At 42.4% G+C, this 24597-nt stretch overlaps 2 protein-coding genes across 2 annotated transcripts; both read left to right on the plus strand.

Moving 5' to 3' along the window:
* Nucleotides 1-118: 118 nt before the first annotated feature.
* Nucleotides 119-12442, plus strand: laptm4a (lysosomal protein transmembrane 4 alpha). The gene is made up of 7 exons (XM_083642799.1): nt 119-304; nt 1903-2023; nt 5123-5199; nt 5974-6096; nt 6619-6714; nt 7025-7123; nt 11507-12442. The coding sequence occupies exons 1-7, from the start codon at nt 176-178 to the stop codon at nt 11579-11581; spliced, it is 720 nt and encodes a 239-aa protein (XP_083498925.1). The 5' UTR covers nt 119-175; the 3' UTR covers nt 11582-12442.
* Nucleotides 12443-12932: 490 nt separating this feature from the next.
* On the plus strand, nt 12933-23188 carry matn3a (matrilin 3a; the record flags this gene model as incomplete). Its single annotated transcript, XM_083642998.1, has 7 exons — nt 12933-13092; nt 13744-14367; nt 15252-15827; nt 17073-17207; nt 18371-18480; nt 22788-22933; nt 23140-23188. 7 exons carry the CDS (start codon nt 12933-12935, stop codon nt 23186-23188), a joined length of 1800 nt encoding a protein of 599 aa, XP_083499124.1.
* Nucleotides 23189-24597: the final 1409 nt, after the last annotated feature.

A 24597-nucleotide genomic window follows, 5' to 3' on the forward strand; every position in this document is an offset into this window, starting at 1 on the left:
CGACCATTGGTTTGATATCCTGTCTGTCAAAATAGTTAACAAGTATCCGCCCACGTGTTTGTTTTTAGTACGGTGTCGCGCAGGTTCTCAACTCGGATTCGGGAAGTAGTGTGGGCGTTCCGTGTGAGGTGGCTGTTGATGGTGAGGGGATTGTTCATCTCGGCCAGCTCTCCCCATGTTTCTCCCTACATTAGAGGACGACATGCATCATTTTAAGCCTAGTCGAGACAGACTGTACACGACGAGATGTTGTGGATGTTGCCACGTGAGGACGGGGACCATCATCCTTGGAACATGGTATATGGTACGTACGTAAAATGGTTGATCTTGTTAGCAAGCTAACGCTAGCTAGCTAACTCACGTATGTGTCAACGAGTGGCTAACGTTAAATTCGGCTAGGTGGTTGACAAGTAGCAACTTTAACGTTACTTACGTTTAACTACCTACAATTTACTAGCTACAAAACGTTTACTACTTGTGTGAGATATCGGTCGTTGACAATATACCTGACCAGCTGCTGCCGTTAGCTAGCGTTAAATGAGCCGTGTTCGCTGGTTATCAGTTGAAACTGTTGACAAGCTAACGTTACGTTCACGAATTGAAATCGCCAGTGGCAGTGTCGACGTTACAGCTTGATCCGTCCTGAAATGGATATCGAAAGTTGTTTACGAATTTCTACAACGTGTCTATCACCTGGATAGCTTGAAATCGCTAACGTTAGTTAGCCGACACACTTGGCTAGCAGTCCAGCGAATGCTAGTCAAATCATGACTAGCTAGCTAAGTAAGTGACGGTGAGGAATCTGCAGTGCATCTGCAGTTCCCCACAGGACGGAGATACTAAATATATTCCACTTTGTGGCTTATCGTTGGCTAACGTTAGTAGCTGAGTATCATGGGCCTGTTTAGGTGACTGTTACCCTTCGTTGTCCTTTACTACACATTCTGCCCCTGCATCACTGCTACAGTTGAATTAATCCTTTGTCGCCATCCCACATTACATAACAAGAAATCCCTCTGAATCCTTACCAGCTGGCTGCTAGTTGATGCACACTGACTATGTATGTGAGCCATGTTCTTCTATTTACAAATATGTGTGATTGCTTTTCACTATCATGATTGACATCTTTCCACCATGTTTTACACTTGTCATTAAAAGCTGATACAGCAATAAACTGTAGGGCCCAGGGGACAAAATGAACAACTGCTTTTACAAAGTTGAAAAAAGTCTGATAAATTTGTCTTGTACCAGCCATAATAGCAGGCAATTGAGTTGACCATTGATTGGGAATCACGTTCCGTTATTACAAAAAGAAAAAGTTTGTTGGTAAAATGGTGAAAAGGGCCAGCCGGTTTTAGTCACGGATAAAAGTTACTTTCCTGACTTGTATACAATCAATGTAATCAAATTATACCCAAGAAATATTGCAGAATTTCACGAAACAATCTGTTTTAGAATTTAATCCCACCAGAAGTCCCACCAGAAGTTTTTCTTTAGCATCTCCATGTCCAATTCCATGTCCCTGTTGCAGTTGTCAGAATAAACAAAAACAGCTATGGTGAGGGTGGCCGACCCACTCTCCTTTTTTTCAACAAATACAATTCAAATACAAGTCCACTACGAAGCATGCAAAGGGATATGAAATGTCTTCACTATATTCTTGGTTACTTTATTACTGGCACCCACTGGTCGAAGATAAATCAATCATTACCCCTGTGACAGAAGTAGAATTTTAATTAGGAAATAATGGGATTGATTTATTAATTATGTTCAACACCAAGGTATGGCCTTGAATGTTATCCCTGAGTGAACAATGTCTTCTAGACTGTGCTAGAATATTCTGCAGTTGAAGTCCTTCTTGCTGAAAATGCTGCATCCTTGTTTGCTTCTCTCTCTCTGCAGGTAGTCAACCTGTTGATGGGTATCCTGCTGACTGTGGCTGTGACCCACCCAGAGAACGTGCCCACTATCGACCTGCAGTATGAGGTCATCGACCATTACTTTGCCTCAGACAGGATGTCTGGTAAGCAGCTACACGTGTTTGATAGTTTGGCACATGGCATGGGCTGCCATACAGGTTATTTTTTGCTGTTGACACAATATCCCATTAAATGCTATTACCACAGAATCAATCAAAATCTGCCAAATTGCTAGGACTAAAAGTCATTGACCTTACACTGACTGAAATATTTTATCCAAATCTTCACACAGTTGTACAATACATAACCACATACTAACTGCATTCTGCCATGGTTTTTCACTTATGAACTGCTGTTACAGTGTGCTGAGGTTGAAGATGTGATGCATGTTCCTCAGGGAGAGGGTCAAAATAAAACTGCTCAAGAGGGCAAAATAACTCTTGTAATCACGATAGTACAGTAATAGAAATTGGCTCTAAGGTTGTCAAAAGTATCGATACTAAAAATTTGAAATGGATACAACACTCATTTGCAACAGTGAACAGTATACTACTGATTTTTCCCTCCCTGCTTAAGGGATGCAAACTAGTCACCTTTAGGTGACAGTGACAGTCACTTTTTCATCCCAAAATAGGAGGATTTCTGAGTGGTTTTATGTCTGCTCTGGTATCTCTCACCTTTTTCACTCTCCATGACTTTGCATCCCTGCTGCTTCAACAAGCTAAAGGTGTTCTTATGACTAGAGCAGGGATAATCTGCTGTGTAAGTGCAAAGTTTTCATGAGTTTTATCGGGCCTACATTGGATGTGTGCCCCTGTCCGTCCATCTGTCTCTGTTTATTTTTATGCCTCTTGATGTCACCCCACCCGCCCCCCATGGTATCGAAAATGGTACAGAGGTATTATTATTGGTATTTTCCTGGTATCATTATTGAAGTTAGAAATTCTAGTATCGTGACAACCCTAGTTGTCTGCGGTGTCACCAGTGTTGGAGCTTTTACTGCAGTATAGGGAAGTCTGCCCCATCTGTGTGTCATTCACAGTAATGTTCCTCATGTGATGCTGCACTCCAAGAGCCAGACTAACTGTCACTGATGACCAAATGCCCGGTTCCTCCTTTTTTGTTGTTGCTTGAAGCGTTTCAGCTCAGCAATCTGCTGTGTCGCCGTATTCACCTGGGCCACTTCAAAGCAGTGTTGTTGGCTGTTTAGTTTGCCGACTCTGTGAAGGCCTCTTCATTTGTGAAACAGTGCCTCAGCAGGAAAGGAGAGGGAAATACTGGTGGTGGGCTGACCTGACCACCTACCTCACTGTAGGCCCATTACAACACACTACGCTGTTCCATCTCTCTGCTGTTTGAATGGCTGTTGTTGTCTACAGCCTACCCACACAATGTTGGCATTCACAGACGGGTCGGGCTGTCATTACTCCTGACAGTTAGTGCAGCTTCATCAGGCCGGACTCATTTTCTGTTGTGATCATGCCAGGTCAGGCAAAACGTGGAAGTGATCAGCAGGCCTGGCTTTAAGTTGTTTGTTTTCTATTAACAATTTGAAGACAAGGCTGCATGTCCACTTAGCTTCTTTCTTTCAGCCATTTCCTCGTTAAAAGCAACAGGAAGCGTCTGCAAGGTGCAGAAATGCACAAGAAACAAGCGCTGCAGCTGGTGTTTTTTGTGTGTGTCAAAGCTAGCAGAGCGCTTTCAAATCAAAAGCTGAGAAATGAAACTTTTCAGAAAAGCCATGGGTGACGTGAACAGCTTTTTCGAGCAGAAATAGGACGTTGTAAGCTCATTATTGAATTTACTGTAACAGCGATCATAAATTCAGTATGGATTATACCGGACATCGGGGACATTGTAGATATTTACAATATATAATACAATATATAAGATATTGTAAATATCTGCCATCTGGTAAGCCTTGGTTGTTCTACAACACTGTATTGTTAGTACTGCTTACGTTACATTATTTACGTTACGTTATGGTACGGTAAGTAACCAGGTGGTTAGTGCGGCACGCAGCCTAAAAGTAGCCTATTATCAAATCATATAAAAACACAAAAACTTGAAAGTAAAACTAATTCCTGCCTCCAAGCCTAACTGAAATTAAATGGAAAAATTACAAATTATCACCTTTTAATATTTTGGTAATTAATTAATTCTGGTTTAAAAAAGTGAGCATGGTGGAAGAAGAGACCCTACATTTACTATCAATACCATAGAACACTTTGTGTTTTATGGATTTTTTTTTTTTTTTTTTTACTGGATAGTGTGTCCAATGTCTGGCCCTCGGATACAGTTTCAATCTCAGCAAACTAACCATGAGCGACAGATGACATCTGTAACTATACTATAGTCATATGACGGTGTCATGCAGTCATTTAGAACAGCTTCCTGCCTGAACTAGAGAATAAGAAAGGAATTTCCCTGAACGTACCCACACACACAGAACGCTTACCGGGAGTGAAAGAGAGAGAGAATGTGATGGGCAGGTGATATAATGACCCCAGCCTGAGTTTCAGTGTGTTTTTACAGACGCTCCCCAGAGCCAGTATTTAAAGAGTCAGCAGGCAAGAGGGAAGCCCTCTCCAGTTTCTCTCCAGCTTCTGGGTTTTAGGACTTATTTAGGGCCATATGAAATCTGTTTTATTTTTTCCAAATTAAGTTTTTGTCATGCTAATTTTAGTTTAGGGGTTCGGATCAATATTTTTTTGTTACTTTGATTACTTGGTTCTCTCAGACAGCCTCTTTGACATGCTTCTCAAAGTGAAAACCAAGTTGTGAGGTGACGTAAGGGTCCCAGTCCCACACAAGACCAAACCCCCTCTAACGGGATAATTTCTCTAGGCCTATTTTACAATTATGAAATCATTTAGGTTACTACAATATTAATTAGGTCTACTTTTGATTTTGATAATTAGGCCTACTTTTATAGATTTCAGACAAATGATGGAAAATTCTGCAATATTCCATGTTTTACAGTTAATTCCGTTTTTATTAGCAAATTCCATGATTCCGTCCGTCTCTTCCGTTTTGCAGAAAACGGATGACCCGGCCGAGACTCATTCCTGCGGCACTATCCCTATGTTTCTGCACTCACTAAAAAAACATAGGTTTAATTGAAGGTTTTTAATTGTGTTAAATTGTAATTCATCTTTGCCTGGGTTTGGTCAGTTTATTTATTCTCACTTTTTCTTATACAGAGAATGCCTGTGTTGGATTTGCCATCTCTCTGCTGATGCTCACTATCAGTGCCATGATGGTGTATGGAGCCATTACTGTAAGTGTGTGTGCATGGCAAACAGATGCCATGTTCAACCCTGTCACAGCATATACTGTAATAGTGCTCTCACGCTTTCTTATGCAAACATGCGCTCCCAAAAATGTATATGCATGTCACACATTGCCTTCAAGTTGTGTAAGAATAGCACTAGACTAAACTCTACAGGTAGGCAAGAAGTCAAACAGGAAATATCCAAGCACCCTCCTCTGTTTCTACTGTATAACCACAGTACATTTTAGCTGCATGTTGAAAGGATTTGCTGCTTCCCAGATTGGGTGAGTGTGGCACACACTGCGATGTCCTCATGCCTGTCATCTTTACCTCACAGGCCTGCCTGAGGGCATCAAGACGCACAGGTTTGATAGCCGTTTGACGTGGACTTGCGATATACCATGCTAGTTTTGGATGATTGCACAGTTAAAGCACGCCGCCTAACTGCAGGCTTGGCACACGGTGCATGTCGGCAGTCTTCAAGAGTTATGCTTTAGCTGTGCAAGTACATGCTCCCCAGACAACTGTAGTAGTTTCCCTGTTCTCAGTGTAGCGTGGGCGACGCCCCGCCTCTTTTGCCGTAGTATCCCACTGAAATACCCCTTTTGTTGTACCGCTAATCGTGATTAGAAATGGATTTTCAGTCCTTTGCTACATAGTGTAGGAATCTTGAGATTGAATTAGAATTGTTTTGTCGAGGCCATACAGAATAAACTGAGCTTTTGTTAGAGTACAAATGATCAGAGCGCCTGTTTCTCCCCCTCACCCTTTTCCCCTCAGCATCGTGACGGCTGGCTCATCCCGTTCTTCTGCTACCAGCTGTTTGACTTTGCTCTGAGTTGCCTGGTGGCCATCAGCTCTCTCACCTACCTGCCCAGGATCAAGGACTACCTGGACCAACTGGTCAGTGCAACACCCACAAACATGAATGTGCCCCCCCATGCCGATGTCTTGCACAGTGCAGATGTCAAACAGTTTTCTCACAGCTAGGCCCATATCTCTGTCATATCTCTGTCATATCTCCGCTTTTCACGCCACACAAGATGTTTCCATTTCAGTAAGTAGGGAAAGAAAGAATGAGCCAGCTGGTTGCTTTCTCCTCTGCCAGAGCATATCATGAAATGCTCTGTGTATGTTCAACATGCATAGTACAACAGTATATACTGACATTAGAACAAGAATTACATTCTGTAGCTCACCCTGGGCTTTGACCTCCTTGTAGACAGGAGCAAAGCGGAGAGAGATTTATCATCCAAAGGGAGTTGCGGAAATAACAACTGGGTATTAATAATTACCCAACTATAATGCTATATCCCATTACAATTTGCTGTTGCAACAGTCCAAATTGCCTAGGGGGGGATCATTATGTTCCATCTTATCTTATAGTGTGGTAGCTAACGGCGATCTCGTTCTCCTGCTCCTCAGCCGGATTTCCCCTACAAAGATAACCTCCTGTCCCTGGACTCCAGCTGCCTGCTGCTCTTTGTGCTGGTCTTCTTTGCCTTCCTCATCATCCTCAAGGTGACATTGGTTTATTTATCATGCACAATTTACTCTGTCAAGCATGATCCCAAATCATCGTGTCGACTCAAAGAATAACCTTCCAGAGCAAAACTCCTCAATCGTAAGGGTTAGGCCATATGGTAGATGTGGTGTATTTTTGATCATGTAAATATTTTAAAGTAAAGGTTTATTCAAACTCAAATGATACCTGAAGAAAAATGCATGACTCCAATGTTCCCACAGGTTTTTTTCAGATGTGTTAAGCTTTAATAGATTGTACTTAGAAACAGAAGGAAAGTTCAACTACTAATCTTGTTTCTCTTTGCAGGCTTACCTGATCAACTGTGTGTGGAACTGCTACAAGTACATCAACAACAGGAACATGCCAGAGATTGCGGTCTACCCTGCCTTTGAGGCCCCTCCTCAGGTATGCAAACTACCCCAAGCCCTCTGTTTACCATACCCGTACGCTTTATTGGTAGGATCTACTTAGCCTAGGTAAACCCAGCCACCACGTGACCTGCTCTCTCAGTTCCCAGTCACTAGCGTCTAGACTCCGGGCCATTCACAACGATTTCTGGGGCGATTGAAAGACCCGCGCAGAACCGCAGCCACCCCGCAGCCAATGAGTGACGGCGTGACTGCCAACATCAGTCCTGCCGTGATCGGCCAATCAGAGAGTGCGTCTTTGTCAATGACGTGTAACAGCTGCAGCGGCTTAGCACTACCTAGCCGTTAGCATTTGGCCTCTCTAAAGCATAGCTCCCGAGCTAGCTACTAGCTGGCTAGCTATATGGCTATGCAACTACGTGAGGAAATTCAAGTGAAAACAGCTGTTGAGGTTGAGGTCTGTTGATCAAAATAACACCTAGCGTTATCGAAATCGGATTTTAGCGGACCATACAAGCCAGGGCTTCAGAGCTGATCACCTGGACACATTTGATGGCGAAATTATCTGATAAACTTGTCTGTGCTGCTCTGTGGTGATCAGCTAATGTCTTCATAGCATTGTGATTATGATTTAATGCATTATGGAAGATAAACGCTGGTTTAACATAATTAAAATAATTCCCTACCAAACATGTAAAGTGACGCTTCTGGGCAGTAGACCATTTGGGCATAACATTATGTAATGTGACATGAGATCACCACATTTCAATAAATATAACGTTTTTGCACATTTGAATGCTGCTGGTCGTTTGTTTAATGCTGTATATATTGGATATTTAAAGCTGATACACTTTACACAATCAAATCTAACTTATTCACAGCAATACACAGTCCAGTAGTACAGTGGGCTAATTGTTTGAATTATATCGAAATATATTTGCATGGTGTAGCATGTAATGCAGATAATGTAGCTAGATACTCTGACACAGAAAGGCAGACAAGCTAGCAGCAGGGATCTTGTCACACTGATTCCAGATAAACTCCTCTGTCTAGCCAGCTATACAATATTGATCAAAATAACACCTATATCGAAATCGGATTTTAGCGGACCATACAAGCCGGGGCTTCAGAGCTGATCACCTGGACACATTTTACGGCGAAATTATCTGATAAACTTGTCTGTGCAGCTCTGTGGTGATCAGCTAATGTCTTCGCATTGTGATTATGATTTAATGCATTATGGAAGATAAACGCTGGAAGGCTGGGTAGCATTAGCTGACGTCATCCAGGCTACAGTAACATTAGGCTATTATAGTTATGAAACGCTGATTCAAACGTTACAATAATAAGACACAATAGGAGCCAGTTACCCTACTGTAGATAGAGAGTAATTTCAGACCACCAGATATCACCATATTTATGTTATTAAATGCTGTAACGTTAACGGTAATTCTCATGTGTATGGTTTATTTATAAGCATTCATTGATTGAAGCAGAGTGCTGGTCGGTTAAGTTTCTCTGTAGTCATGTCCTCTGCTCCAATCTTCGTTCGTAGTTTCTTCTGTCTCTCGTCCAGCAGCTGCAGATGTCATCATTATCCACGTTATTGATTATTATTTATAAAAAAAATCTCGTGTAAATATTTTGTGAACGCACCAATAGTTAGAGAAGGAAACCTCTCATTGCATTTTATTTTTTAATAAAAGTAGGCTACTTGTGATATCTCACGTGGTCGATCATCATTGCAAATTTATGTGAACAGCTAGGTTTAATGACAAATATGGAATATCACCCAAGGAAATACCACGGTTTAATGCCAACAGATAAACCATACAGATTTGTTGTAATTGTGAACACATAAGGGAGCAAAGACATGGTTTTCAAGTATAACACAATGTACAATTAACTAGCCTGCACTAACTACTGCACAGTAACGTGTACAAATATTGAACGCAACAGTCTCGTTCTGGAGCGAACACCTCAGCTGAATTCACGTTGGAATATGATATCAAGGCTTGATACATTTGATTGTAGCTACTCATACAGCCGTGTGGAGCTTATCTAGCTAGATTGCATCTGGAATATGATATCAAGCCAGTAATGTAGCTAGCTAGCGTTAAATAGGTTTATCTGTAACCACGCTGAAATGTGAGGGCATTAACGTTAATATTTCTAGCTAGGTCAAACACACCTTAACGTTATGAGTGTGGCCGTTTTAGATTAACATTAAGTCCACGATCAAGTCTAGCATTTCGGTATATTCCTACCTCTTAACATCTAGCTAGCTAGGTTGGATCTGGAATATGATATCGGCTTGATACATTTGATTGTAGCTACTCATACAGCCGTGTGGAGCTTATCTAGCTAGGTTGCATCTGGAATATGATATCAAGCCAGTAATGTAGCTAGCTAGCGTTAAATAGGTTTATCTGTAACCACGCTGAAATGTGAGGGCATTAACGTTAATATTTCTAGCTAGGTCAAACACACCTTAACGTTATGAGTGTGGCCGTTTTTGATTAACATTAAGTCCACGATCAAGTCTAGCATTTCGGTATATTCCTACCTCTTAACATCTAGCTAGCTAGGTTGGATCTGGAATATGATATCAAGGCTTGATACATTTGATTGTAGCTACTCATACAGCAGTGTGGAGCTTATCTAGCTAGGTTGCATCTGGAATATGATATCAAGCCAGTAATGTCAGGTCTCAGTCGCATTCACGCTAACCTCTTAACGTCTAGCTATAGCTAGGTTACATCTGGATTATGTATAATATACAGTATAATACTACGCTCACTACGTCATGACATTCACATTAACGCCTCCAAAAATCTACTGTAGCTAGCTAGCGTTAAATAGGTTTATCTGTAACCACGCTGAAATGTGAGGGCATTAACGTTAATATTTCAATTAGGTCAAACACACCTTACCGTTATGACTGCGGCCGTTTTTGATTAACATTAGCGTTAAGTCCATGATCAAATCTAGCATTTCGGTATATTCAGTGTGTGTGTGTGAAAAGGATGTTAGCATGCTAGCATTATTAGCACAGAATGTATACAGTCCATGGTACAACGTTAGGCCTTCAAGTCCTGAGGCGAACAGCACTGGAGGATGAAGTCTGCAGTCTGGCATTCAGTGTCCAGCATAACAAGCACGCCTGTTTCCTCATCAGGTTGGCAGCAGCTGTATAGATGATGACTGTTCTTCACAGCCACAAATATCTCTCCAGATCTGCGGCCATCTGCAGCAGGGATCGAGGTTTGGGTCCGTGTAGACAGTTGTGCTGTTCCTCTTTCATTCCCTGACCACCGTCACGCGATGTTCTCTCTTCTTGTAGCTGGTTGTAACCATTTGCGTGCTAGCAGTACTGAAATGAAAAGTGTTAGCTCGCTTGCTAACAACAAAGGTCGCAGAGCGATGACGCCATCTGCTGCACTGCGCATGTGCTCTGTGCACAAAGCTGGTTGGATGACGGTTGCGTAATGGAGCGGTCTATCGGGGGGGGGCCAACAACCGCATGAAATCGTTTAGCACAGGCGGGGGACCAGACCATAGTGACTGAGAACAGGTCTGAGAGCAGGTCACGTGGGGGATGGGTTTACCCAGGCTAGGATCTACTGTCACATGGTGAAAATGCATTCCCCTGGGGACTGTGAACTCAGGCTTTGCAAAATGTAATACTTCAGTACAGCCAGCAGGTGGTGGGCCTTTCACACACTAGGTTCTTGAGCAGAGTAAATGCATGTTGTACAGTACCTGCTTGCTGGAGTTGACCATGTCAGGAAAATTCTGATAATGTTTGTTATTGTCAAAAAGAACTGTATTACAATTTGACTTTGTAAGTAAAGTAAAGTACTTTCACAGTTGTACTTTCTTTCACACTTTGTCTTTTGTCATATATTATGCAAACTCCACCTACCCAATGGTATTAAAACAAAGACTAAGACTGACTGATGTATACCGGTAAATACAGTTTCGCCCAGGTCTGTTCATATTAGCTTTCTCATAGATAACAGCAAGAGAGGCAAGCAGGGGGAAATATGCTAGCAGGATATACATAAACGCACTGTTAATACATTCCCATTTTAATCGTGTCATTTTAGATTCACCAAATGTGAATGTCTTGCTTGTAAATTTGTCAGCCTGGCATTATGTATGTGTACTTGTTTATTTTATTACTTAATACTTATTATTATAATTAATGTATTTAGTTGTCCTTTGTCAACAATTGGTATTGGCTGTTAAGTGGCAGCATTTGGAGTTAACTGTACACTGCACTTACCCAGACAGATATGTGTCTAGGCTGTAGATTGCTCTGGTCAGAAGCAGCAGTGTTCCAAATGAGATAGTCGCTCTTTCTTTCTGTCGAGTGACTCTAAATGGCTCGGTTATTTGTTTGTCTTCTCTCCTCTAGTACATCCTGCCGACCTATGAGATGGCAATGAAGATGCCAGAGAAGGAACCCCCTCCCCCTTACATGCCTGCTTAAGCACCCACCCCCATTTCCAACACACACACACACACACACACACACACACACACCATCGTATGCACTCCTACACTCCACCACTAACCCTTTGCCAACACCCCTCCCTCGCTGTCTATGTGTATGGCCACTCCAAACTTATTGTTTGACCCTATCCAATGCATTTCAATAGAGCCTTGCAGCATCCTAACCCAACAGCACATCCTGTAGATATGAGAGGAGAAAGGCAGGAAAGATTGAGTTATCTTTAAAATGAGTGATTGAGATGAAATGGCAACGAAAGCTTCCAGGCCACCCCCACCCTCCTAGCTTTTTTTTAATGTCTTAGTAAAAGGGATACTTGTGAAAATGTTATTGCTTGAAAATGCTATCATCAATCCAGCACCATCCTATCTTTAGATTGATATATGACGTGTAAAAAGGAAAAAATCTCTTATGACAATCCACTTATTATAACTCTTATTGTTGAATTGTGTGTTTGTTTTTCCCCCTATTAAGATCTAGATTTTATTCCACCTAAGTCTTGGATTGAGATGTTTGTAGCACTTTTTGTCTGTTCTGATATTTATTTAGCATCACTGTGGGTCAGTACATCACCCTGCCATGTTCATCCTTCTCCGCTTTCCTCTGTGATACTGCCTTGTGTTAGCAAAGCTAGTGAATAGTTCAGCTGAGACCTGACAGTGGAGGACAGGGAAAAGGGGGCTGTTGTCTCGCCTGGGATCTGGAGCAAAACGGCTAGTCTTGTGAACATTTAGTTAGTTGCATGCTAATTTTCCCCCTTTCTTTATTGTTAATAACATTTTGATCCTGGTGTAAAAAGAAAATTGGCTTCAATAAACAGTTCAAAACATTTGTATCCATCATTTGACTTGGTTTCTTTTTGTCATTTCAATAGGGAAGCTATAGCATTTAGTACCCGTGGTTTGAGTGCTGTTTTTGGTTTGTGCGTTAGCCTCAAATCTTAATTGACTTGGTCAAAAGTATGGGCTATTTTACAACAATACATAATTAAATGTAAAATCTCTGCTTTTTATAACGCATCTTAACTTATGCTAAAATATTTTTTTTTATTATTGTTGAAATATGCTATTTAGGGACACTTGCATGCCAGATTTATTCTTGTAGGGCAGGTTATCGTTTCATGAGCATACTGTCTTACTACTAACCCATAATTACAATGTTAGCACAGCCGGGTGATGTCTCTGTCCCACCCTGGGATTGGACAGACGACAGAGGGTGTGGCATGTGAGAGCAAGCGCTCCTCAAATGCAGCGCCCGCTCCCCCGCTGACCACAGGATCTGCAGAGGAGAGGAGGCACCAGGCACGCGGACAGCACAGGACACTGCAGCCATGAAGTCTTTCTTCTGGAGCCTCTTCTACTGCGCTTCACTGCTGCTGTCTGATGTTCTGGCCACATACCACCTCAGTGGAGTGGACCCTGTATCTGCTCAGAGCTTTGCGCAAACCAGAAATATTGCCCAACCACCACACAGGACGCTGAATCCAGCAAGTGAGTTTTACCGAAGGTCTCTTACAACCCTCTATTCATGTTTTTGACTTAGACTTAAACTGTTCATAGCCTGTGTTGACTTTGACTTAAACTGTTCATAGCCTATGTCTATTTCATGATCTAGCCATGTAAAAAAAACAATGTTATTTTGTTTGTTGTTAACATTTAAGCAAATACAATTGTCTTTATGTAATGCGTAGAGATTAGCCATACCCAATTTGATTGTGAACTTTTGATTATTCCAAAACAATGCATTCTTAGAAGCTAGACCTAGTGTACACATTTAATGGAACTCAAGAAGAGCTATTAGTAGGAAGAAAGTATTTCATATTTCAATGATTTTGGCTAACCAGCAAATATAACAACAGACTTCACACTTTCCCCAAACACAACATGCATGAAATTTCCAATTGACTGTGTTTCTCAAGCCGTGTGTCATCTCTCAGCTTGTTTGAAACAACCCAGGCTGCTGAAAATACACTCATGCTTCAACTAATCACGTATCCCTGCTCTTAAAAAGCAGAGGTAATTTTCATATCTTGTGCTACACAGACAACGTACTAAGTATACACAAAGACAGCTTACTCTGCCATTGCCCTACTCTCAACCTACTAATGTGCTCTATCGCTTCTCCTTTCTGGTGGCCCATAGTTCACGGCAGTGATTACAGGTATAGAGGGTATCACTACCACCAGCAGCAGCCACCACGGAACCCTCCACCGGTAGTCTATCCACCTATTCCTCTATCTCCAGCAGTGACTTACCACAGACCCTCAGCCCCCATGCCCCCTTACCACCACCCATTCAAAGGGCCAATGCCACCACAAATGTACCACCCCCACCACCACATACACAAAGGCCTTTTTCCACCAGTAGCCCACCACCACCACATACACAAAGGCCTTTTTCCACCAGTAGCCCACCACCACCACATACACAAAGGCCTGTCTCCACCAGTAGCCCACCACCACCACATACATCAAGGACTTTCTCCACCAGTAGCCCACCACCAAAGGACGGTCAAAGGTCCATTCCCTGTGGGGGGGTATTACAAATTGAAAGCTCCGTGCCCTATGGTGCCAACAACACCTGTGGTATACCATCCCACTGTCCCTCCAACTCTGCCAGCCACAACAGAGGTATACCGGCCCACCGCTCCACCAACTCTACCAGTGACTACGATGGCACCGGTGACACCCACCCCCACCGCCCCCGTGACGCTACCGGTCAGTACCCAAAGCGGCCTCAGCACCACCGTCAGTCCTGTGGAGACAGGTAGAATATTCCTAGTCAGGTTTGCTTTGCAACCCAATCAATGCACCACAATGCTTTGCAGGCCAGCTCTTTGTTTTAATATGACAAATGATAGAAATGTGCAAATTCCACTTATGTACAGGTCGCTTTGATTTAGGTGATGATGTTGAGTTGACTATGGTACATTTGAGGGGGATGAGATCGAAGAAAACCTCTCAGAGCTTGATTAACAGTACGATGTGCAGCAAAACAAAACCAAGTACAGCTGCATTGCTAGGTGTCCCAGAAATAAGACAGGTCTAAAATTGTCTTCTTTCTTTCTTTCTTTCTTTCTTTCTTTCTTTCTTCATGGAGACATTAGAAAAGTTGAGAGGGACACAGAAGAGAATGATCTGGTGGGATTTGACCATATACAGTGGGTATATGTGCTTTGACAGGCAGGGCTCTTAAAATACCTGCACCATCTTTGAGTGTAACCTTTTCAGCTCAATTCACCTTTTCAATGAGTTGGGACCAAACATCCTTTTCATTCAGAGCAATGAAACAAAGGATAAGAACTGAGAAGTCTGTCTGTGGTGGACTTTTGACCATTGAAAGCATATAGTATGTCTTCCCATAAGGCATACTATATCATTTTAACCTCTTGGTTTCATGTCTGTCATTCTACCACTGCAGGGATGCACAACTTATGGTCCTGTGTGCCAACAGTTTCTTATTATTACCCTAAGAACCAGCATTGTGCATCCCCAAACTGTTGCCCTGAATGCTCCTCTTGATTTTTAACTGAAGCACTCTCCCTATGAAAGATGTAAGTCCGCCAACAAACATGAATGTGGTTTTTGAATGATGAACCGGGTTTGTATGAAAGGGACTGAAGTGCTGCAATGCCTTTGGTTAATCACCAGAAACAGACTCTGAGTGCAGGAGCCGCCCGCTGGACCTGGTCTTCATCATTGACAGCTCTCGCAGCGTGCGTCCCGGCGAGTTCGAAAAGGTTAAGATCTTCTTGGCTGACATGGTCGACACGCTGGACGTGGGAGCGGACGCCACCAGGGTGGCCGTGGTCAACTACGCCAGCACGGTCAAGATCGAGTTCCTGCTCAAAGACCATCTCAACAAACCCAGCATGAAGCAGGCCATCACCCGCATTGAGCCCCTGGCCGCCGGCACCATGACCGGCCTGGCCATCAAAACGGCCATGAACGAAGCCTTCACCGAGCAGTCGGGCACACGGCCGCGCTCCAGGAACATCTCCAAGGTGGCCATCATCGTGACGGACGGGAGACCTCAGGACCAGGTGGAGGAGGTGTCCGCCGCCGCCCGCGCCTCCGGGATCGAGATCTACGCGGTGGGGGTGGACCGCGCTGACATGCGCTCCCTGAAGCAGATGGCCAGCATCCCCTTGGAAGACCACGTGTTCTACGTGGAAACCTACGGTGTTATCGAAAAGCTCACCTCCAAGTTCCGGGAGACCCTGTGCGGTAGGACAGAGAGGGGCCGACGAGACCTTTCCTCCCATTATTAACCCTGGTTCTAGTTCCTCAGTAAGGGACACCTACAGTCTTCAGGGGGTGAAGTGGCACGCCATTGATCATTTGAGTTGCTATCGGTGACTATAGAATAATTATAGGGCCAAATGTAAACTGTTGAGTTAGTAAATCTTAAGGATAATACACAAATGCAGATACTCCAAACACTCCAACCCCCACGTGGACTGCAGATGTCGGCACTAGAACTGGCTTGTAGTTGCTAAGTCAAACCCAGTGTAAAGTATTGGGGCCATTCGGTCCTAAACTTTCAGCTTCTTTTTGGTTGAGCACAAAAGTATAGACCTTTTTCAATTACAAAGTGATCCTTAGATAACATATCATAATAATAAGTGGTTTGTTTTGCAATCAAAGCATCATTACAGAGACTGCTTTGAATTGGTCTATTAATTTATTTATTTTAAAAGATACAGTAGAACCTCACTAGTTCAAACCAGTCAGGAGTAGAAGACGTCCAGACTATTGAAATATTTCAATGAAATACATTTATATACAATATAGATCATATTCACAACATATTCAAAATATAAAGTTTGCATACATTAATTCAAAAATGTGATATTGGTCTTAAATAAATAAATACAGTATACTGCCTGTAGAGTTATTGGTCTTTTCAGATTGCAGTGGTCTGAACAGTTGAGGTTCTACTGGGCCTTTGAAATTCAAATGACGTTTTTCCATGTTACTGTGTGTGATGTTTGTTTTGTCCTACTGGTTTTCCTGATGTAACATTGTTACTGTTGTACTTTAGGGCTCTGTGATTTTACCTGTGTTGTCCGACACACAGTGAAGCTAATCAGTATACAAATGACCTTGGCTGAGATGTGGTGAAGGTGTATGAACGGACCAGAAGTGACATGCTGTCACCATGGCAATACCATCTGAGTACAAACACCTTTCAATAACTTGCAAGTATTGCCTTTTGAACTGAGTCAAATTGATTATAGTAAAAAGTTATTTTACGGTTTATCAGTCTTTATCAAAATAGTTCTATCTAGTTGTTCCTGTCTACTTGCCCACCATTGAAAGAGAATAACAAATAGTCATCAAGTTTATTAGATTATTGTTGAAAGTATAGGGAAGCTTTGTTTTGCATATCAATTAAGAGCAGCACCTTACTTCACCCAAGACACCCAGCTATATGCCAGCCTATGAAACTGCATGTTGCCGTCCTGACAGCCCCTCCTGAATTGGACCCCTGTGCCATGGGACACGCATGTGACCACATATGTGTCAACAGCAACGCCTCCTATTACTGCAAGTGCCGGAACGGTTATATCTTGAACGCGGACAAGAAAACGTGTTCCCTAAAACGTAAGAACACAAGGGTTACTGTCATTCTGCTTTTGATTTATGGCCCTCTGCAGCAAATATGACTCTTTGATATGATATTAATCTTGGTAAAGCGTTGATTTATGCTTATAAAAAGAATGTGTATAAATGATTTGGCTTTTAAGCAAGGCATCAGTAGCAATGCTTCACAGCATCACAACCAACTGCCACATAATTAATTTCACTGTTGGTTTTTCTCATTATGTTACTGCCATGCAAATGGCATCTACCTCACTGTGTTACTGCCATGCAAACAGCATCTACCTCACTATGTTACTGCCATGCAAACGGCATCTACCTCACTATAGAAGTGTTACTGCCATTCAAAGGGCATCTACCTCACTAGAAGTGTTACTGCCATTCAAAGGGCATCTACCTGACTTACTGCCATGCAAACGGCATCTACCTCACTGTTACTGCCATGCAAACGGCATCTACCTCACTGTGTTAGTGCCATGCAAACAGCATCTACCTCACTATGTTACTGCCATGCAAACAGCATCTACCTCACTATGTTACTGCCATGCAAACGGCGTCTACGTCACTATAGAAGTGTTACTGCCATTCAAAGGGCATCTACTGTACCTCACTATGTTACTGCCATGTAAACGGCATCTACCTCACTATGTGTTACTGCCATGCAAATGGCATCTACCTCACTGTGTTACTGCCATGCAAACGGCATCTACCTCACTATGTTGCCATGCAAACGGCATCTACCTCACTGTGTTACTGCCATGCAAACGGCATCTACCTCACTGTGTTACTGCCATGCAAACGGCATCTACCTCACTATGTTACTGCCAAGCAAACGGCATCTACCTCACTGTGTTACTGCCAAGCAAACGGCATCTAACTCACTATGTGCTTCACCTACCAGAGAGCACAAGTGAGACAGTAAGATTTGTATGGTATGTGTTGAATGCTGGTGATAAAGATTGTGTGTTGGTAGCGCCGGTTAATTAATATTGTAGAATATCTACTACAATCTGCACAGACAAGAATGTGTTTGCATATGTTTCAGTCATCAGGCATGATTTGTTGGTGAAGAGCAGCCTAGTTGGGGAATGTGGGGTGGGTGTTATGCTGTGTGCTTTGTACATGATCTGTTACACTCATGTGAAATGTGCTCTGTGCTGGCGAAGAGGTGAAGGCGGTGGTGGTGGTGGATCCCTGTAAATGTGAGGCCAGACTGGCGTTCCAGAAGCAGACGCAGGCGGCCCTCCAGCAGCTCACAGCCAGCCATATCCTTTCTGTGTGTTGTTTCAGATGGAAGACTAAACACTGCACTGTATACATTCTCTGTAGCACTGCACACTAAGTTGATTATTTCTATGCTAGTATAGTTATGGGAATACAATGTCACTAACTGCAGTTTGGTGAAGCACAACTGTAACAGAGCCTCATCACACTTTACAATAAGGGTGCATTAATTGGGAGTTAGTTGAACTGTTAACTCGTGTGTCTAGTAATCATTTACTAATTGTGTTCATGTTAACTAAGTATTAATTTATACATTCTTTAATAGTTGGTGTTAGAGTTAACGGTTAGGGTAACTAACCCTTAATAAGCATTAACCAACCCTTAGTTAATGCTTATTATGCATTATTAAGCATTAAATAACCTTATTGTATAGTGTTACCCAACCATTTATATCCTAGTACAAGTCATAGTTCTTTGAGTCACTGGCTCTGTCGTAGACGGCATTTCCACGGTTCCAAACCATTCTCATTTCATCATTGCTTAATTGTCCCAATGTGTTTGGCACATGAAATGCCTTGACTGACCCCACTAGCTGATGTGACGGGGCGAGTGGAGCAGCTGGAGAACATGGTGGGCAGGGGTTAAAGGTCACACACCGTGGTGCGTATTGACAGAGTCTTTCAGCGACGACAGCCAGTGAAAGCCCCCCCCACCCACCACGCAGTTTGACCTCTGCTTATTTACCTTCCGCAGCTTCCCGTCAGCCTCACGGACACGGACCACTGCAGCACACACATGTCCTTCCTCCCACCTCTCCCCCTCATACCTGGAGCCCAACCACAGATCGAGTGGAGCTGTGAGGCACGAAAGCCCATATGCCTCAAGTTATTGACACTATGAAAAATACCCAAGGAGTGGATTGCTGACAGTTACAATATCTATGTTTAGTCTGAGATTTGGGGGGGTATAACCATTGAAACTGCTGTAAGAAATATTTACATTATTTCCTCTAAACACCTACGTGAGAATAGTTTGATAATGTATAGTAACAAATTAAAATGACTGATTCTATTATTTTTGCTGTGAGAGTTTGCGGATCAATGTATTATTAATGTGTCCTAGTTTGGACAAATATAGTAGTTGTAGTCTTCTATAAGAAAATGTGTAAAGAAAAATAAATGTGACATGAAAATGTCTAACAAACTTTAGTTTTTGTGAACTTATGCTCTAGTTAGTATATATAAACAGTAAAGTGGTATCTGCATTAGATATCTCTGCAAATTACTAAATTGTTATATTTGATGTATTATTTTCACTTTATATTCTTTCCATATACTGTTGCAATCAAATTGTATTTGTTCTTTATAAGCTCTTAAATAGAGATGTTATACAAAGTTTGAATTGTGTGACAAGGAAGATAAACCTTGACCTCCTGTGTGTCTGTGAATGTTATGAGATGTATAATGCTTTGTGAGATTTAGAAATGTAAACAAACTGGTAAATTGGACAATAAAGAAACCACCAAGGAGTTGTTTGTGGACCGTTTTATTTTCATGAGCCCACTGGGTCAGCATGAGCTCCTGACTGGAGAGTAATAATGACAATATATGTAACATCACACTTTTTTTTGACATAATCTTAAAGCATTTGAAGCTCTATCTATAATGTAAGCAGTATGGACTTCCTTGTTGTCATGCTTAAATTTGGAAATGTCACTAGTTAGTGTCTTTGTTTCCATTCAAGTATTAGATTTTTCACCTACATTTTTTTAATGTCTGAGCTTTGGAAAGACTGACAACATGAAAGCTTAACATGATTTATCCTGTACATAGTGTAGGTTTGCAGACAATGGACAGAAAACTCTTTTCTGTTTGTATGTTTATATTGTATGCTTTGTTCGGATTATTATTAATAGGTAGAGACCCAGTATAGTCTACCAGCCCAACCCCCCCCCCCCCCCCCCCCCAACTCCCCTTTGTCTGTTTTTGATTTTAATGTGGAAAAAGGAAAATCTAAATACAGAAATTCACAAATTACGGATTGTATCTTTATGGAACATTGTGCTTAGGTCCATTAGTCCTCAATGAAGTTAGACAGTGTAGTGTTAGTAGGCTACTAGTAGTTTACTGTGATGGATTTGGGAGATTTGACACATCACTTCAAAATATGTATGTGTGGAGATACAAAAGAGGCATTATATCAGTCCCTTATATAACTGAATTCCTATGTCTATTTCTACGTCAATATAGAAAGGTAAATATCCTGGTGGAGCTCTGATATTTCTATTAACAATGTGTCAAAATTCACTCTGTCTTTACGGAAACAGGTCACTGAAAGATCGCTTCCTTCACATGGAAATACATCTTATTGAATCACTAACCAGACCAATCTACTGTATGACTGCTGACATGCTGGCTTGACCGATTAATTTGAGTACTAAATCATTTAAAGCAATATTCTCAACCTTTTTCATATCAAGGACCCCTAATTTATCACACATTAGAGCCACAGACCCCTACACCCCCATTTGATGAGATTATGTCTTTTGTCTGTAGGACCAAAATCTGAGAATATTTTCTTAATGTTAGATATGATTTTGTCCAGAATTCAATAACTATCTGTATTGTATGTAGAGAGATAACAGTGAAACTATGATCAGAACAACCATTCTTCTATGTTCTCTGTGTTACCAATACCTTCTTATAAATAAAAAAAATAATGCTGAAGTTTAACAATTCATCAACTTGCTGGGGACCCCCCCTGGAACCCCTTCAAGGACCCCTTGTGGTCCCCGGACCCCACATTGAGAACCACTGAGGAAGAATAAAACAAGCTTCTCCGATTAATTGCAATGAAGCTGTGTGACATCACAGATTAGGGTAGAACAAAGACTCTTGTTTCTGTCTGCAGGGAACAATAGTGAATCCCCCATTAGCACAGGCCTGTCTGACCTACAGCTATGGAAAACATATTTAACTAGCTTGGCCGCTGCGCGGCCTTGCCCGCCCTGCAGCTCGGCCGCTGCGCGGCCTTGCCCGCAGCCCAGCTGCACAACTTTGCATCACTGTTACCGCTAAGGACCAAATACAATTATCATTTCTTTAAACATTCTCATCCACCTCACCTCACTGCAGCTTATTATGGGAATTTTTGGAATGCTCAGTATGAGGCCACATGCGGGGAAACAACTGATTTCCCCAACATGACCTCATAAAACACCATTGATTATCCATGTAATAAAACATAACATTCTTTTCAATAAGGCGATACACACACAATATTTCCTCTTCAACCGCTGTCGCTAAAACCTTATGAAATAATCACTCCCTCCCCCCGTTGTAACTTTTAATATGAAAGTAGCAGAAGCTTGCCAGGCCCATTCATCTTCTTCACACTGATACATTGGCAGGGCCCACTCTCTGTCTGTGTGTGGTAACTGTGGTATCCATGAAAGCCGCTGAAATGGCAAACAAACATAAAACAGCTGGATGGTAAAAAAGGAAGGGAGAGGATCCAAACCAGACAGGAGGTAAACGTTGGAGCGTTGACTCAGACAGCGCAGACAGAGACAAACAAGCCCCAGGAGCGTGATGACTTCTCTCTGTTGTGTTTCTTCTGGCAAAGCCAAAGGTGTGAAAAACACAAGATGATAACCACTAGATGAGAGGTTCTGTGTGCTTTAAACAAATATTTATGATAGGATAATATTCCAGAGAGCCATAAAATATGGTTATAAATTATAACATGGCTTTCTGTGGAATATTATCCTGATAAATAGGCTACGATACAGAGTTGTTTTCCATTTGAAAGGAGATTCTGGGACCTGCACAGACTCAAACATCAGTCGCAGGACAATGCGGCAGCAAATACACAACAAGCAGAGCAACCCATAAGCAAACTGGTGAGACATTCTTGCACAATCTCCCAGGTGAAGAAGTCAACTGTCTTGGTGAAAAACGGCGCCTCAAGGAGCTACAGGTCATTCAGTATAGCCGCTTCCTTTGCGACCCATTTCTCTCGGGAGTGTGTGGTCAGGCTGTGAGCAGATCAAAGGGGGAACAGTAGTTTGATCCAGTGGAAGAGCATGTCGGCTACTGCTGGGACAAGAATAACATGCAACCTTACACAGTGACATATTGTGGAAATATGTATATATATGACATCACAAGGATTTATGCATGCTTCTGCATGCAGTAATCTTGTGATGTGGGGGGGGGGGGGGGGGTTTAATTGCAAAGAGGCGAGTTAGAAATACAAACATTTCAGCATCCAAATGTCCAGATCCCAAATGTCCCAGAAAACACATGCCATGTACCAGCCTGCTTCAAGACATGAACTATAAGGCCCCTCCTGAAAAAGACAAGGCCCTCGGCACTTAAAGACTGCAGACCCATCGCCCTGACCTCTGTGGTCATGAAGTCCTTTAAGCACCTTGTCTTGTCCTACCTTCAATCCATCACGGACCCACTCCTGGACCCCCTGCAGTTCACCTACAGAGCCAACAGGTTTGTTAGACGATGCCATGAACATGGCCCTCCACTCCATCCTCACGCACCATGGACACTGCAGGAACCTATGCCAGGATCCTGTTTGTGGACTTTAGCTCAGCCTTCGACACGATCCCAGCCCTGCTAGGTCTCCCAGCTGGGTGTGCCCGACTCCATCTGCAGATGGTCCTCTCTCCATACTTCTTCTCCCTGTACACCAACAGCTGCACCTCCAGCCAGTCATCAGTCCATCAAGCTCCCGAAGTTCACTGATGACACCTCCCTCTTAAGGCTCATCTCGGACAGAGACGAGTCTGAGTACAGGCAGGAGGTCGACCATCTGGTGATTTGGTGCAGTCAAAACAACCTGGAGCTCAATGCCCAAAAGACAGTGGAGATGATTGTGGATTACAGGAGGAACACAGCCCCACCCTCTCCCACCACCCTGGGTGACTCCCCAGTTAACACTGTGGAGCCCTTCCACTTCTTGGGGACCATCATCAGCCAGGACCTGAGGGAGCTGAACATCAGAGCTCTCACTAAGAAGGCACAACAGAGGATGTAGCTACATCATGCGGCAGCAGAAGAAATTCAAAGTGCCAAAGGCAACGATGGTGGTCTTCTACACCTCCATTGTTGAGTCCATCCTTACCTCCTCCATCACCGTCTGGTACGCTGCTGCCACTCTCAAGGACATTAACAGACTGCAGCGCATCATCCGATGAAGAATGAAGGCTGAGTCTCATGTCGAGGCTACTCCTACCAGAACTTTTTACTTTGTCTATTATAAAGAGTAATCTTGTTAACTACATTGTGCATCGCTTGGACTGTAAATTCATATTTAATGCCTATTTAACACGCCTACTATTAATGTATATATTGTATTGGACTGCACTTGCAATTTTGTCTTTTAGATATCTTATTTTTTATCTAATATTGATATGACCGCTACGCTGCCTACTTAAGATCAATTGTATGTAATCTTTACATATTGTGGCAATAAAAGTGATTCTGATTCTGTTTCTCACAAATTAAACCGTTCCACAGCATTGTGTTAGTCATCCAATATCATGCAGTTTCACCTAATGTCTTTATTCAAAAGCTCATTTGAGCCAATTCAAACTCCCATCCAACTCTAACCTTTCAGGAGAGGTGAAAGGTGACATTTTGGCAGACATGACCTTTGTGTGCCTGAGGCAGAGATGCTGTGTTTGGCCTCCCTGGAGCTGGCGTTTCCTCCAGCACCCTAAATCTTGCTGTTTGCTGAGAGAATTAACACAAAGTATCAAAGTCCACTCTGGCAGAACCAGGGCACACATCCATCATAAGCCTTCAAATACAGTGACAGTCCCGTGGCACCGCAGCATACACCAATCATTACAGTTCAGATTGTGCTAATGTCTTGTTCAATTTGTCAATTCATTTTTCAGCACAAACATCTTATCTGATCTTAAGCAAATATATCACACACTTGTTGAAAATACACAAAAAGACAATTAAAATATAATTCACATTATGGTAAACAGATTTTCTTATTTTGTGTTTGTAAATAAGTGAAACCATTTATCTTTACAAAATCGTAGATTTAAGAAAAATTCACAAATTTACACATGGTAACAGTTTGAAAAGACAAAACTATATACAAACCAGGGCGTTGATGGATTCTTAAAAGGTTGGAAAGT

This window comes from Poromitra crassiceps (genome assembly GCF_964638095.1).
Source record: "Poromitra crassiceps genome assembly, chromosome: 9".
NCBI lineage: Eukaryota > Metazoa > Chordata > Actinopteri > Beryciformes > Melamphaidae > Poromitra > Poromitra crassiceps.